The sequence below is a fragment of the Scatophagus argus genome, chromosome 6 (assembly GCF_020382885.2).
Source record: "Scatophagus argus isolate fScaArg1 chromosome 6, fScaArg1.pri, whole genome shotgun sequence".
Classification (NCBI taxonomy): Eukaryota; Metazoa; Chordata; class Actinopteri; family Scatophagidae; genus Scatophagus; species Scatophagus argus.
The window spans coordinates 14989768-15005187 of NC_058498.1; the positions used below are offsets into that span (position 1 = coordinate 14989768).

At 42.1% G+C, this 15420-nt stretch overlaps 2 protein-coding genes across 2 annotated transcripts; both read left to right on the forward strand.

Annotated features, from left to right (window-relative positions):
* Positions 1–4072: 4072 nt before the first annotated feature.
* Positions 4073–5444, forward strand: foxe3 (forkhead box E3). The gene has a single exon (XM_046392175.1). The coding sequence runs from the start codon at positions 4185–4187 to the stop codon at positions 5442–5444; it is 1260 nt and encodes a 419-aa protein (XP_046248131.1). The 5' UTR covers positions 4073–4184.
* A 6210-nt stretch (positions 5445–11654) lies between these two features.
* foxd2 (forkhead box D2) lies at positions 11655–14903 on the forward strand. Its single transcript, XM_046392861.1, has one exon. The coding sequence runs from the start codon at positions 12421–12423 to the stop codon at positions 13522–13524; it is 1104 nt and encodes a 367-aa protein (XP_046248817.1). The 5' UTR covers positions 11655–12420; the 3' UTR covers positions 13525–14903.
* The last annotated feature ends 517 nt before the right edge of the window (positions 14904–15420 follow it).

Genomic DNA, 15420 nt, shown 5'->3' on the forward strand with positions numbered 1-15420 from the left:
CTTAGCATAAAGACTGGAAACAACTTGTCCGGTTCTGTCTGAAGACAGAAATGAAGAGTTTTTAGAGGTTTTTAGAGATTTTTATCCTTTGAATGGAGCCAGGGTGGCTCTACCTTGGCTCTAGCTTAATATTTAATTTATAAAGTGTGCCATTGGTCTCCTCATCTGACTAACTTAAATCCAAGATGTTCAGCTATTCCCTTGATGGTACTGCCAGTCATTGCCACGTTTTTTACCTTGCGACTGAGACATCACAGATAGGAGATACATGGAAGAGGACCTCAGCTGAGACAGTTGCTTCACACAGTTTTGTAATAGTGAACAGTGTGGTCTGACAGCAACCCACACAAACTCCATCAAATCACCTGAAGCTTTGGGGTTTCTGCTCCTAACTGTTTATCTGCTTATCTTCACAGGATGTGACCTCAGCTTGGTGTTCACTCTTGTGGATGAACATTGTAGCATCCCTGGCTGCAGTGCTGGAGGGTGGTGGATTTCCCGTATGTGTCTTGAGGGCAATGGGATTATTATTCAGGCAGGAACTTCTAGAACAGTATATCCTCAGACACATCATCAGAGATTTATGTTGTGTATATTGTGTGGAGTCAAGTTTAAATGTAATAAATACCAATAAACTGAGACAGACAATCACACAAAAATGTATTCTAAATGTAACTTTAACGACCTATAGAGGGATTGTGTGTCAGATTTATTCATTTCTGAAAAGCGTATGTATGTGAATATCTGCTTTTTTGTATTCATGTGTTGAGCATCCCTGTGTACTTTTTGCCAATGGGAGATGAGAAGCATACAGCAGGCATGACTGCTTGTGTGTGAGAACCATGTGCGGTGCTTTAGCAGGGCAGTGTAGCGTGCAGTGCAGGAGTGAGCAGAGGCGGCCCAGGCCAGGACAGCCCCAGTACCCTGGTAATCCCTGCGTTTTCAGGAGCCCTGGCCCGTACTTGATGAGCTTGAGCAAGAAAAAGGTTGCGCTCTCTCGTGTGTTTCTCTCTCACTGTCTCCCTCTCTTTCTCTTTCTGTCTCTCACTCTTTTATTCCCTCTCTTTTTCTCATGCCTCTCCCTCCTCCCCATTCCCTGGAGCCACTTTGCGAATGAATGGATTCCAAGTGTTTACTCAGCAACTCTGCCTGTCCCTGTATGTTTCTCAGGATTTCATGTTAAACAGGAAAAGAACCTGTCGAACACAGGAGACATCAGGTGTGCATGTGACATAAAAAACTGGGCAACACGTTTGAAGATGCATTGGGGTTTTTTTTTTTTTGCATTGCATCCTGGCAAGTGTGACTACAACATGGAATATAACTCGTTCTGTGTTTTGGAAGCACACACACGTCCAATTGCAGTCATGTCTTTATGGGTTGAAATCTCTCACAGAAGTAAATATGAAACCTGTGATACTTTCTTGTAAGATGCTATTTCAATGAGAAGGAGGAAACCACCCGCTTTGTTTTAAAAAAAGAAATAAAAAAATAATAGTAACTAGAAATAACTTCAATGCTGAGTGGAAATACATGAGTGAAGCAGAATACATATGGAAAACAAATCAATCTGATGGATGGTATTCCACCTCAGGTCAGCACACTTTATTAAGTAGGAAACCTCACAATTCATCAAAGCATCAGATACAGCATGATAAAATAAACAAATTGTTTCCCCAAATCCAGTGTCAGTCTAGCTGCTTCTGTTGAATGGATGATTTTGCAAGTGATGGTAATTTTTCTGTTCTAGATTCTCTGGACAGGTTCACGCAGTGTGATTCAGGCTATAAGGTAGCAACTGCTGGCTCTGAAATAGACAACTAATGCTAAATATCATCATTATGAACCTGAACCTGCAGGACTTCAGCTCCTGACTAGTTCAACTTTGAATCCTCCATCTTCTGACTGTCTGTAACCACACTGTTTATTCAGCACTGAAATTTTGTTAGAAGTTTATGGAAACATGCATGTCTGTAACAGAAGTTGGACAACTGTGTGTGGGTGTGTGTTTATAGTAAATATTCTACAACTTGTGACTTGCTATGGTATTTTTGACCATATTTACAATGAAGTTCTCTCACAGCTGTTGCATATGAGGATGCTGATGTGAGGACCAGCAAAAACACGGCTTTTTAAACTTCTTTCCTTTGAATTGACAGATACTAATGTGGTTTCTAGTGTTGCAGGGCAACAGCATCGTCCTAGTATTGAATGGGGCAGGGGCAACAGCGGCCATTTTGTAATCATAGTAACACAGGCTTTCTTTCTACACAAAAATGGATGTGCATGTTGGTGCATGTGTGTACACTGTCTAAAATCGTGAATACACTAACTGACCACAGTCCTGGACAAAGGCATAGGGAGTGTAGAGGTGCAGAGAGGTAAAGGGGGTTCTGATGGTGGGGGGGGTGGGGTGGTATAGGAGGAGAGGGGATTAGCAAGAGGCCGTAGGCCCCGAGGCAGAGGGCCCGTTTCCTGGCCTGAGCCCCTGTTTGTCCTGCCTGACCTGGCAGCTCTGGGGGGCAGATCCTGCTCGGATACAGCCCTGCTCCCACGCCTGTCTGAAGCTGTTAGCCACTGGCTGTGAGTAGCTAGCTGGGCTTAGTGTTGTCTGAGCTGCGGCTGGGTCGGGGTGTGTGTGTGTGTGTGTGTGTGTGTGTGTGTGTGTGTGTGTGTTGGGGGGCATCTACTTTGTGTTGGCAGAGTGAGGGTGGTGGAGAAAGAGTCATCCAGTAAGGCAGTGGGTAGTTCTGATGAATGACTATCAGCAATGTTATCTTTTGTCTTATCGGTTCTCTCGGTCTGTCCCGACACCAACGCATGTGAACAAATTGATGACAAGTAACGTGAAAATGCTGCCGTAAACACCAGCATAAAGTTTCTCAATAAGGTATCAGAACAATATTCAATGGCCAGAGCAGCTTTAGTGCACTTTGGTGTGTGTGTTGATGGTGATGGAAAACACTGTCTGACAATCTGGTCCAAAATCTCCCAAAAGTGATTGTGAGAGACAACTGCGTATGATTCACATCATTTATAAACTCATCAAACCTTTCGGTGACCTCATAACCCTGTGTGCTGCTCATTTTTCTTTAATCCGTTACCTATCTGTATGTATTCAGGTTGCTAAATGTGCATGTAACGTGACAACATTATCAGTCTGTTTTGCTGGGCTCGGTCCACATATGCCCGTTAAAAGTGACGGCAGCAGGTCACCGCTCTGTGTATTTTACCTTTTGTAATCAACTCCAACCCTCTGTTTGCCTGAATAATCAATTAAAAGCACTATCACATGCTTGTGTTTAAAGGGTGTTGACTACACACCAACTGTGTGGCAAACTGTGTTTTTACTTAAAAATCCATAAGATAACACCTCCCCTCTCTGGCCGGGGAACTGTTTGATTATCGCTCTCCAAAAATGAAAATGAAATGAGGGGATATTTACTTTTCTTTCCCAAAAGCTTTGATAGCTCAATTGCTTGTTTTCAGTGGCTTGTTATTATTTTTCAATTGGTGGATTGGCTGTCGGGTTTGGAGTAACACTGAGCAGCTCTGTGGGTGTTGTTTCTGCCTTGGATATACACAGAGCTGTCAGTGAAAGCAGGGAGAGAACAGTCGAGACACACACACACACACACACACAGAGAGAAGGGGTCATCAGTAAATCTACTGTCATCAGGGGGTCATTAGTAAAACTACTTCTTCTTGTTTTCAACACATCACCAAGCTGAGCTTTAGGGGTAATTTCTATGCATACTTTTTCTGGGCCTTTTCAAAATCAAGTATTTTTATTAACTAAAGCCTAAAATCCCTTCTTGAAAACTGGCATCTGAGTAGGATAGAAAATCAACTACTTTAACAACGCCACATATAGAGATATCCCAAACTCCATAACTGTGAAAGCATGTGGTTTACAGTCAAATGGAACATGATGGCTCAGAGGAATATTACAATCTTCTTTTGGGTTTTGTTCTCCTGCCTCCGTCGTCACCAGTGGCGTCATTCCTGCCCCGCTTTATAAAACTGTCAACGCCTTTCTCTCACCTGGACTGACACTCACCACCCCAAACACAAGGACAGGGGCTCAGTCACTGGGAAAATACGCACCGAAGTTGGGTCTTTCACGGGCTTTTCCCCCGGCTGATCATTTCCACAAAAAAGAAGACCGCTCCATTGTTTCTTTTATGAATCTAGCAAATTATTCTTACTTCTCTGGCATGTGCAACATGACCGCTGAGACGCAACACTCGCCTGCCGAGGCGAGTCCTGTTGTCATGTCTCCAAATGTGAGCCTGGACTCGCCGCTGCCTCCGCCGCCTCTGATGCTGCAGGCCCGGTCAAAGGACAACGTTCTGATCAAGTCTGAGCCCCGGGGGAACAGCCCAAACGGGGAAGATGGAGCCGCTCTGGGGCAGACTGAGGAGCACCTGCCCACCGGGAGCCGCCGGAGGAAGAGGCCCGTCCAGAGGGGGAAACCTCCCTATAGTTACATCGCTCTCATCGCCATGGCCATTGCCAACTCTCCCGAGAGAAAGCTCACCCTGGGGGGCATTTATAAGTTCATCATGGAACGCTTTCCCTTCTACAGGGAGAACTCTAAGAAGTGGCAAAACTCCATCCGTCACAACCTCACCCTCAACGACTGTTTTGTGAAGATCCCCCGGGAGCCCGGCAGGCCAGGTAAGGGCAACTACTGGACTCTGGACCCCGCCGCTGAGGACATGTTTGACAACGGGAGCTTCTTGAGGAGAAGGAAAAGATTCAAGCGCACAGATGTGAGCACCTACCCGGGCTACATGCAAAGCTCCAGCGCGTTCACCCCAACCCCAATGGGCAGGCCCTCATATCCCAACACCCTGTACGCTGGGATAGGGTCTGGTTATGGCTCTCAGCTGACTGCCACATCCCCGCATCCGGCCATGCTGCATCACTACCAGACCTCCGCCGGGGTCGGCCAAGGACAGCCGCGTATGTTCAGCATCGACAACATCATCAGCCAACAGACGGTGGTGCAGGGAGGCCCCGGCGGAGAGCTCAACTCCCAAGCACTGGGTCTGGGCAGTGGCGACCTGAGCACCATGACCTCCAGCTGTTCAGTCACCGGCACCGACCCGTCTGCGTGCTTTCAGAGCCAGACTGTGAACCCCTCGGCGAACATGCTGAGCAGAAACAGCGGGAACCTGTCATCCAACTTGGCTGCCGGGTACCCGTACTCCTCTTCGGCCTCTCCTCCAAACCTGTCCACCATGACCCAGTCCGGTTTCTCTCCGGGGAGCTCTCAAGTGTACTGCTCCGGCAACCGGCTGTCCCTGCCGGCCCTGCGCCCGGGTTCCTGCGCCGAGCACACGGAGCAGCTGCTGGGCCTCTCCAGCCCCATGAACTCCTACAACAACACCTACATGAGACAAGCCAACTTTGCATCAGGGTTGGAGCGGTATATGTGAAACATTATTTGCAAAAAAAAATAAAAAATAAAAAAAATAGGTGTAGGCTACTAAAAAGTCCCAAACTAGAGGAATTTGCCCTCACTGAGCCCATAAGAGATGAAAAAGTCCCTGTAAGGATATTACAGCCCGATAGATGGTCGATATTCCCAAATGTCACCATAGTCTCACAAAACGACGATATAAATGTTCTCGTAAGAAATTCGGTGGTTTATTGACTTTTTTTTCTTTTGCAAAGATCATACAAATTAAGACACAAAATGACCGAGCCTCACGGTAAAACATTCCTGTTTTAAGGTGCAAAGCCATTTAAGATCCTTTTGACACATTCCATGACTGTATCTCAGAGTATTTTATCGTTCATATTTCCTAAGTTTTACAGTTTGTTTTGAAGTTTACATGTGATTCAAGTCTGCTATTTTTCATGTAAATAGTTTGTTGATGTATGAAAAGAATGTTATCATTGCTGACGACAGGTCAAAATAAATTCATTTTTACGATAAAGTAAATGTGGTCTTTTTTTCTCGAGACAATTAAAATGTGTTTATCAGTGACAAAGACTGTAGTTTATACTGTTGGGTTTTAGTGTAACATTTTACGTTTTAAGCTACGCTATCAATGATCGAAATGATAAGGTGTTTAAGCAGATTAGATTTTAGTCTATTTGAAGATATTCAGGACCAATTCAACTAAAAAAATACGCCCTAATTCCATTCTTACTAATTTTATAACGATCAATCACGTTTCAAAATTCAGGAAATTTTAATGCTGTCCTCATGGCAAAACAAATCCATATCATAAATTTTATTTCGCATTGGGCCACATTTTATGATCATGTGGGTGGCCGTTGAAATACCTTTTTAACTTGTAACGATACAAGTTCAACAGATATTTAGCAGCACTGATTTGATATATACAATCTAAATTTAATGTTTTTTGACAAATTATACATACAAATTAATGATGCATTATTTTTCATTATTATCACATGATGTAAATGACAGGAAATGAAGATTACTAATTCTTAAGCCTACTGACTGAACAAGTCATAAACACTGAAAGAGTGAAAACTCATAAGACTCAAATGATGCAAAATGTTCACGTGTATTCAGCTCCCATTTGGTTGAAATTGTACAATAATGTCATAAAACTGTGAGAAAATACATAATGTCCCAACAGCAGTGACTAAGTAAGGGATGATCACTTTCACAGTTGGAGTCTGTTACGTCTTTAACCCATTTTAACGTGTAGGTTGAAGTATACTAATTTGTTTTTCCACATAATTAATTCATTTATTTCTAAATGCTGACAGGGGTTTGTTTTTGTATTATATTAACTTGACTTGTGTCTCTTAGCCTTTCTTAAGATAAGAGCTAAGATAAGATGGGCCTTTATTAGTCCCGAACAGGGGACATTCACGTGGTCACAGCAGCACAAGGATGGCAAAATAAAGGTGCAGGTAGGTCAAGTAATAAAGATGTGCAAAGTGAATAAAAAAATACAAGGACATTTACACCCTTTTTAAAAGAAACTATCAAAACACACAATACATCCACACCATATTTAGTGAAAAGTTTATTAAGTCTTTCTGGTCCTAAAATTTCTCTTGAATCAGGAGTGTGGATGCAAATGTAACTTAATGCCCTCTCAGTGCTCATTCAATATTTCTATTTCTTATCAGAAATAAGAAATCTACCCATTGTTCAATATTTCTATCAGCTACATCAACAACTGGTTCTTATTCAGATTTTAATATGTATTTTATTTTGACTTTTCTCTGTAAATTTGCTAGTTTGTTCATTTGTGAAAGTTGTCATCTGATGTCATGTAGAAATACAGAAAAAAGTGTATTAGTTGCTGCTGGTGGCAGAAAATAATAATAATATTAATGATAAAAAAAAGCCTATTTAGTTTTTTGCAGCATTCTCAACATGGAGAGGTGATTCAGTGATCGTTTAACATGTGGTTAAACTTTGTTATTAAAAATTGTCTAAAAACACAACTCACAAAAGCAATTCAATGGGAGAAGGAAGGAAAGACACGCAGTAAATATTTAAAAATATATCACTGTTCAAAAAAAAATTAAATAAATAAAATGCTCTGGGTATATTTTTCTTCAGGGAGTGTTTCCAGCTATCAATAATATAACTCACCAGACAGTTACAGGCCATAAGGAAGTTACATGGAGGACCATAACTATTAGTGACAGATCATTAAGGTTACACTTCCTGCTCTGATCCTGAGGCCTTCCTAGTGAAGCGATTTATGCATTAGAGGGCCGGTGGCAAGTTGCGCCACAGTGACTGTGGGCCCAATACACTCTGTACTGTTGTAAGGATTGTACTGTATTCAAACCTGTCATGTGTGGAGTCCCAGCTAGTGGTCCTCCTACCTGTTGTAGTAGGTAACATATGGTCAAACACAGGGCTGAAGCAGTTTGTCAGTCGTGAGTAAAACCTTACATGACTGGTTTGCAGATGGTTTCTGATAAGTGGGACAGCATCTGAATAAAAAGCCATCCACATGTTTCATGACCCAGAAGAGTTAGAGATCCCTTAAAGAAGTTATAGCTATCATGATCAAATTCAAAGCAGGTCGCTCCTAAGTCTGATTAGTCCTGCCTAATACATAATAAACGAATGTATTGGACAACATGAGTCTTCATTCATGTCATCAATTAAGTGCTGACTAGTTAAACAGGTTAAAACTTTTCACCACTAGATGGAAGCAAAAGCAAGATGTTCAACCTGTGGGATTGTTTCTGCCCTTTAATCAGGATTTCTGTTGCATTTTGTTGTTTTGATTATAATTAATTACATCATTTCTGGTCATCAACCTGTAGTGAAATCAATGCTGAAGTAAGCAGATCCTAATTTCCAGTGTTTTCCCTGAGAGCTACAGTCAGGTTGGTTGGATCTGTTGTAAGTCTTACACATCATCAGATATGATCTGAATCTGTTGGGTTTTGCTCAACTGATTTGACTTTTAAATGTTTTTATTCATGTGGAGAGAAAAGGATAATAGGACAGCAAGAAAAAGCACCTTTTTTGTTTTGAGAAAACAAGCGCTAATTATTAACTTATTATTATTTTTAACTATCAAAGCAAAGAGGGATTTTGTACAGAATACTGAGAGAAGCTGATGGCTGACTCTTTATCAGTTATTGATTCTCACGCTGAAGTGAATCTTTTAATAACAAACTGACTCAGGATTCTGAAAGAATTATGAAGGACCAGCTTCACACTGGGACATCAACATTTCTAACATCAGAAACAAATGTTCAGAAAAGTCAGTGTGCTGGAAATGTCATGTGGCCAGGTATTTGTAAAAAGAAACAATAAATGCAGCACTGCCTTTGAACACACAACTGCTCCTGTTGAAGTTTTTATCTGTTCTTGGCTTCATCTATAAGAAACACTTTGCTCCAGTTGCCACTTGTTGTCATGTCTTGAGGTTTTAGGTGATATTATTTACTCATATTTACTGCTACATTGTGATTAATTTAAAACACAAACTCAGTCTGCTCCTTTCACTTAAACCTAAACTGCAGTCTTCTATTAAATCCTATTTTGGACATTTTGCTTGGTGTTGCAAGATGCTCCATAATGCTGCTCTTACGATCAGTCTGAAATGCCTGTCTAATAATGTCTTAAAGTATTGTAAGTTACAACCTTGTGGACAGAGCTAGCAGTTTGTATGCTTTCTACAACCATGATGTTTTGTTTGTTTGTTTTCTAAGAGGACAGTATTCCCATGTTGACGTGGGGCTGCTGCAAGTCGACTCGACTTTGAGCTTAATTTGCCCTCCTTGTCAGAATTTCAGAATACTTCAGAAGAGCCTTCGGTTTAGTGAAGCTTTGCAGCTTTGCTATTCTTTTCTCACGTCATTTTGACAGACGTAACTGTTTAAAGTCCTCTCCTTTAACAACAGCAGGGGGCGCTTCAGCACCACAAACAGAAAGCCCTCAGCGGGGCCAATCACGGACAGCGAGAACAAAAAACCCCTCCGAACATTTGGAAACTTAAAGAACCTGAAGCATCTGATAGCGTAGCTTTTGTGGGCTGTTAAATTGAAACCAATTCTAGAAAATTAAGTGAATTAAAAAAAAAAAAAAAATCAACTATGTCTTTGCAGTCGTGTGTCATGACGAAACGAAACGCGTGCAGGTGCGGATGCGTGATCGTAAAAACCTGCAAATGAAAACAGCCGTAGAGTTTTGTAACATGCAAAAATCGAGCTAATTTTTGAGGTGGGTTATAAACCTCTTAGATCTTATTTTATTTATCGATTGTTTAAAGATAAAACACGGCATAAATCAGCAAATCTTGACATAAAGAATTCCACTTTTCATATCCCATACTTCATAGTTAACAAAGTATGATCCTGATTGTGGAAGACATTGTGAGAATAAATAAAATGTGGACAGTATTTTTTTTTATCCCATAGTGTCAAAAACTTCGAGTAGGTACTAAAGGATATAATATGATATTAACAGCTAAAACTCTGGTCATAACATACAGTCACTACACACTTTACAGTCTACTGGCACCTTACACTCCTCACCTCTACTTTATTTTGCACTATATTACACTGTTTACTGTTGTATATATACTTTTTATGTATTGCCTTGTATATACATTTATATTTGCCACTTTTTATTTTGCTATTTTTAACTTTTGTTTAGCTTGTTGTGTGTATTGCTGCGGCTGCACTGCAATTTCCCAGCCTGGGATCAATAAAGTATATCTATCTATCTATCTATCTATCTATCTATCTATCTATCTATCTATCTATCTATCTATCTATCTATCTGTCTGTCGGTCTATGATATAATAGGAAAACAACGGGCGCTGGTGAGGGGAAGACGTGTCAGCTGTCAGGCACATGTCAGCGCTTCTGATTCACATTTTAAAAGGTTTGTGACAGGCAGAGGAGAGGACAGCTCGGTCACGGCTTCACAAGCTGCGTGCTTTACTAGCACTTAATCACTCTGTGCAGCACTCGCTTTCCTTCAGTGCAGAAAAAGCATACAACAGTAAAGATAATAAATAAAACAGAAAATAAAATAAAACACCACTGCCAAAAAAATAAGAGGAAAAAAACAAGGAAACACAAAAAGATGAGAATGTGTTTTGCTGTTTGACCCATAAGATGAATGGGGTGCTGATGTGAATGCGTTTCAATAACTGGGTGTTTCTGCAGCGTAATGAACTGGAATGTCAGCCTGCTCTGAATAAGCCCGCACACATTACAGACACATTACACATCTCATCATCATCCATCACATCACATCATCCGCTGGCCTGTTCGCTCCTGACGGAGACGAATTGGAGCAGGTTGCAGTTGACTATACCCCTGTGCACCCTTGTGAATTATGCAGAACATGCAGATGGATAATGTTGTGACTTCTTGACTGGGAAAACACAAAACCCGTGAGAAGTGATCAGGGAATTAGGCCACTGGCCAAAAAGCTCTGGTGGGATGTGTGTGTGTGTGTGTGTGGTGGGGGGGGGGGGGGGGGGGGGGGGGGGGCAAATCAGTTTATTAGGCAACAGAACAGACGAAGGGCTCCGTTAGCCTGTTCATTTAAAGCCTCGAACAGCTGAAACAAAACTGACGGAATTCATTAAAATGGCAACATCCTGATATTCGAAATATTTTTATTATGCAGATTATGGAAACGATTTTTTTTTATGTATTTCATTGCTGCACTGGACAAATAAAGGTAACGCCAAGCAAAACAATAACAACAACAACAACAATAGCAACAATAATAACAACAATTTCATTGAGCCTACCTTCTGCATTTGGATCTTATAGCGTGCTTGTACGTTACACGATTTGCTTTGAGGATTTGGCTTCCCTCGTTATCTTTTTCTTCTATTTCATTTCGAGCTTTGAGTGCAGATGTAAAATATTTTATTCGTCATATAAGCACATAAACGTTTAAAGTCTACTGTAAAAGTGTATTTTTCATTTGCCTTGCTCGTGTTTAAAGATTATTTTATTTCAGCACGCGACTGGCCTCCCCTCACTTTGTAACTTCTCTCACTTAAACGTTTAGTCACGCAGCATTCTCATTCAAAGGTAAAGTCGCATCTCGAAAGGTTGAATGAGAAATTTCATTTTGGGTTGTCAGCGTGACAATTCTGTTTTGATGTAATTAAAAAAAATCCCTATTCCTAACTGTCTTAATAAATTGTGATTATACTGATAAAATAAACAGAATATGGGAGACCCCCAACTATATGCACATCTTATATATTCTAATTCTTGTGCGCAGGAACAACTGATATTACCTCGTTATGTAGCCGGCATGTTTTCCTTTATTATTTTGCTTATTTCATAACGAAATGTGACGTGTGATTTTAAGATTCAAGAGCGGATCCAAATATTACTTTTGCAGGGTAATTTAGTCCAGTTCCTGGTAACAGTGACTCAAAGACCACGTGATCAGCGTAGTCCTATAAATACCTTTTGAGAGCTAAGGAGGATAGTGTGATAGTCTGGCTGGATACCTACCCAATCCCGTGCGTCAAAGATATTTTAAAAAGATACTCGGATATCTTTAACGTGACCTGTCGCATCAACTAATGACAGACGGACACGTCTCAAGACAACACAAGTCCAGAGTGGCGCGAGATCGATGATCTTTGAGTGTTTTTTTCACGCCTGAATACCAGAAGTTTTCTTCTCCATGAGAACCTCGCACGGCCCTGCTTGACCAGCCTCGGACGCGCAGGAGTCGCCAAATCCACAGGTCAAAGAGTTGTTTATCTTTTCAATAGTTTTTTTTTCTTTTTTTTGCCATGCGTGCATTCAGTAGCTGGAGATAAAGCTGCATCAAAGTCTGGTGTGGTTTTAAAGGGGGAGACAGAGGGAGAGTGTGTGTATGCGCTCTCGCTCAGCAGCCTCTCTGGACTAAAGGAGAAGGAAATCTGGGAGAGAGGGGGAAGAGAAGCGGCGTCTCCAAGGATGACTTTAGGGACGGATATGTCCGACAGCTCTGCATTGTCCGAAGATGTGGACATCGATGTGGTCGGGGGTGACATATCCGTTGGAAAGGACGGAAAGTACATTCACCACGAATTCAACTTGGACAATGACTCGGACGATAATTACTCCCAGAACGCGGCCGAGAGAGTTTCCTCTCCCGGGCTCAGCAGCTCCGACTGCCCGTCAGACCAGATGGGATCCAGCGCAGAGGTCGGAACCGTGATCGGAGACAAAGCCAGAAAAAGTGCACTTGTGAAGCCACCCTACTCTTACATCGCCCTGATTACCATGGCCATCCTGCAGAGCCCCAAGAAACGTCTCACTCTCAGCGAGATCTGCGAGTTCATCAGCAACAGATTCCCTTACTATCGGGAGAAATTCCCCGCGTGGCAAAACTCTATACGCCACAATCTTTCCTTAAACGACTGCTTCGTGAAAATCCCACGAGAGCCCGGCAACCCCGGAAAAGGCAACTACTGGACCCTCGACCCGGATTCCGCTGACATGTTCGACAACGGGAGCTTCTTGCGCAGGAGGAAGCGCTTCAAGAGGCACCAAGCTAATGAAATCCTCAGGGACTCCGGTGGCTTTCTCCCCGGGTTTGGATACGGCCCGTATGGATACAACTATGGACTTCAGCTGCAGAACTTCCACGCAGCCCACAATCCGTACCACCCTCACCACACAGGTGGTTCATTCCCCTTCCCTAACGCCCCCTGCACCTTGCCCCCATCAGCCTCCATATTCCCTGCGCCGCATCCTCTGCCTGCCCTTTTAGGGGCCGATTTAAGAAAGCCCTTTTATCCGCAACTAAGCCCGTCTCTGCCGCCTCTCAAGACGGACTCCAGCGCCCAGAGTCGGCCTTCATTCTCTATTGACAATATCATCGGCGCGGCCAACTCCACCGCCTCCTCCTACAGCGCACAACCGGGCAGCCAGGCTCAGATCCTGGCCATGTTGACCCCAGCACTGGCCTCTGCTTCCAACCATTTGAACCTATCACAGGACAGCATATTACAACCCGGGCCACAGGGTCAGACTTTTTCCAGCAAGAGCCCAAATATGAACACTTGTCCTTTTTAGAAAAAAAAAATGGAGAGATTGCCCGCTGAAAAATATTATATTAAAAAGCCATTTGTGGCATCATCCTATGTGAAGGTAGGCTGTACATTCTCGATGAAATAACAGTGTTTTGGCTCTCCCCATTTCCTAACAATGTAAGAGGAGAGAAAGGTTTATTTATGGTGTGTAAATATGTGTATATTATTGAGAGAGAAAAGCAAAAGAAACTCGGTAAAGGACCTTTTTAAGCATATGCTGGCCTGCAATCTGGCTTTTGGCCTTCATTAGTCAGTGGGAAAAGAAAAAGATATTAACGTAAGTTAAAGGTGTCACCCGATTTTTTTCTAAATAGGTATAATTGAGAATTTTATTCTGATTTATATTGTTTTTATTTTTGTGCGTCGTGAGAAGTAAGCACTGTTGTTGTTGACATAGGCTGACAGAGACGGCAAACTCAGGTTTTACTTAGAAAGCACATGGAGACAAAGGGGGGGTTTCTGACACAAAAATAACTATTTCCCACTATCACCCCCTCCACCCCCTCCTATCTCCTCTACATGGTGATTTTGTGACAGTATCATTTCATGTCGTCGGTGGACACGTAGGCTATGTGGTTTTGGTATAAAAGAGCGCATTACCTCTCTCAACGTTTTAATTGTTGTTCGTTATCTATTTCACAATTAAATCTGTGAAGCATACAGTATGTCATGTGTTGCCAATAGAGAGAGAGGGAGACATCTAAATGTTCATAGGTCATTTTTTTTGTTGTAACGATAAAAATAATAAATGTTTGTGAATTTGAAAAAAAAGAAAATCGTTAATTGTTTATTGCCTGGAAAAGTTACTTGCTCCATTTAACAAAAGGTCAGTTAAACAAACTAAACAGCAGCTCTTGAGGTGAATTAAATTAAATCTGTCTGTTTTTGCAACTTTTAAAGAAACGTGCAAATGAATCGGTTTTGAAAGGACTCACATGTCCTAAACATGCACGTTGCAAGGGTTTCATTTAAAATTTTTTAAACCAATTTTGATTCCCTTTGAGTTGTTTTTTTCATCTATTTGCACTTTAAGACCAAATCTTGACGTGCGCTCTTGTTCAAAGCAGACAGCTTCCTAAATGAGATTTAGGCTAATTAATCCAGGTGTGTGTCTGACAAAATAGTCTCTCAGTGATGCAGTTAATTAATTTAGGTGTGAGAAACGCTCGAAATCCAGTTTAAATATTTCAAACACGACCTGATGGAAATAACAGTGATGAATATCACGCAACAGTGGGCAAGTATTCCTCTTGTGTGGCTCTTGCTCGCTTGTAAAGGACCATTTTCTAGCAAGTTACAAAGGCCCTAAATGAATGGGGGGCGTTAGCAGGCCTCGGCGGTCTGTAATTGAAAGTGAACAAGGATATACCCACGGTCTTTTGGGTTTTCGTTGCTAATTTGTAGCAGCATTTTTCATCAGGCTCCTAATCCACCATAATGCGGCTTTTTGGCCGTTTGTTGATGTTGTCAGTGTGGACCCCTGGCCCAGGGGAGTGAATGTGCGCACAGCGAGCGGTCCCCCTGCGAGACCAGCCACACACATTTAGACCCTGAAAAGCAATCTTCTCTAAAGGCCCTCGGTTTGCTCCGCTTTCATGTCATCTGTGTTGTCTCGGGCTACGTATAAAAGAAGCAGTGGGACTCGTCCGGCTACAGAAAACAGGCCTATTGGTCTTTTTCAGAGTTGTTGGAGCACATGTTTCCAGACAGAAGAGGGGGTGTAAAGCTTCCTTTATTTACCAGATCTGTGTGCAAATGGTTAAATTAGTTTGTGGGTGTTTTGACAGATGATTATTAAGGATGAAGGGAGGGAGGGCTGACTCCTCTGTTTTCCCTCAGCACAGCTCACTGAAAGTTTTTGAAACGAAAACCAACACAT

Coding starts and splice junctions, on each gene's coding strand:
- foxd2 (XM_046392861.1), top strand. CDS start 12,421: ATGACTTTAGGGACGGATATGTCCGACAGCTCTGCATTGTCCGAAGAT.
- foxe3 (XM_046392175.1), top strand. CDS start 4,185: ATGAATCTAGCAAATTATTCTTACTTCTCTGGCATGTGCAACATGACC.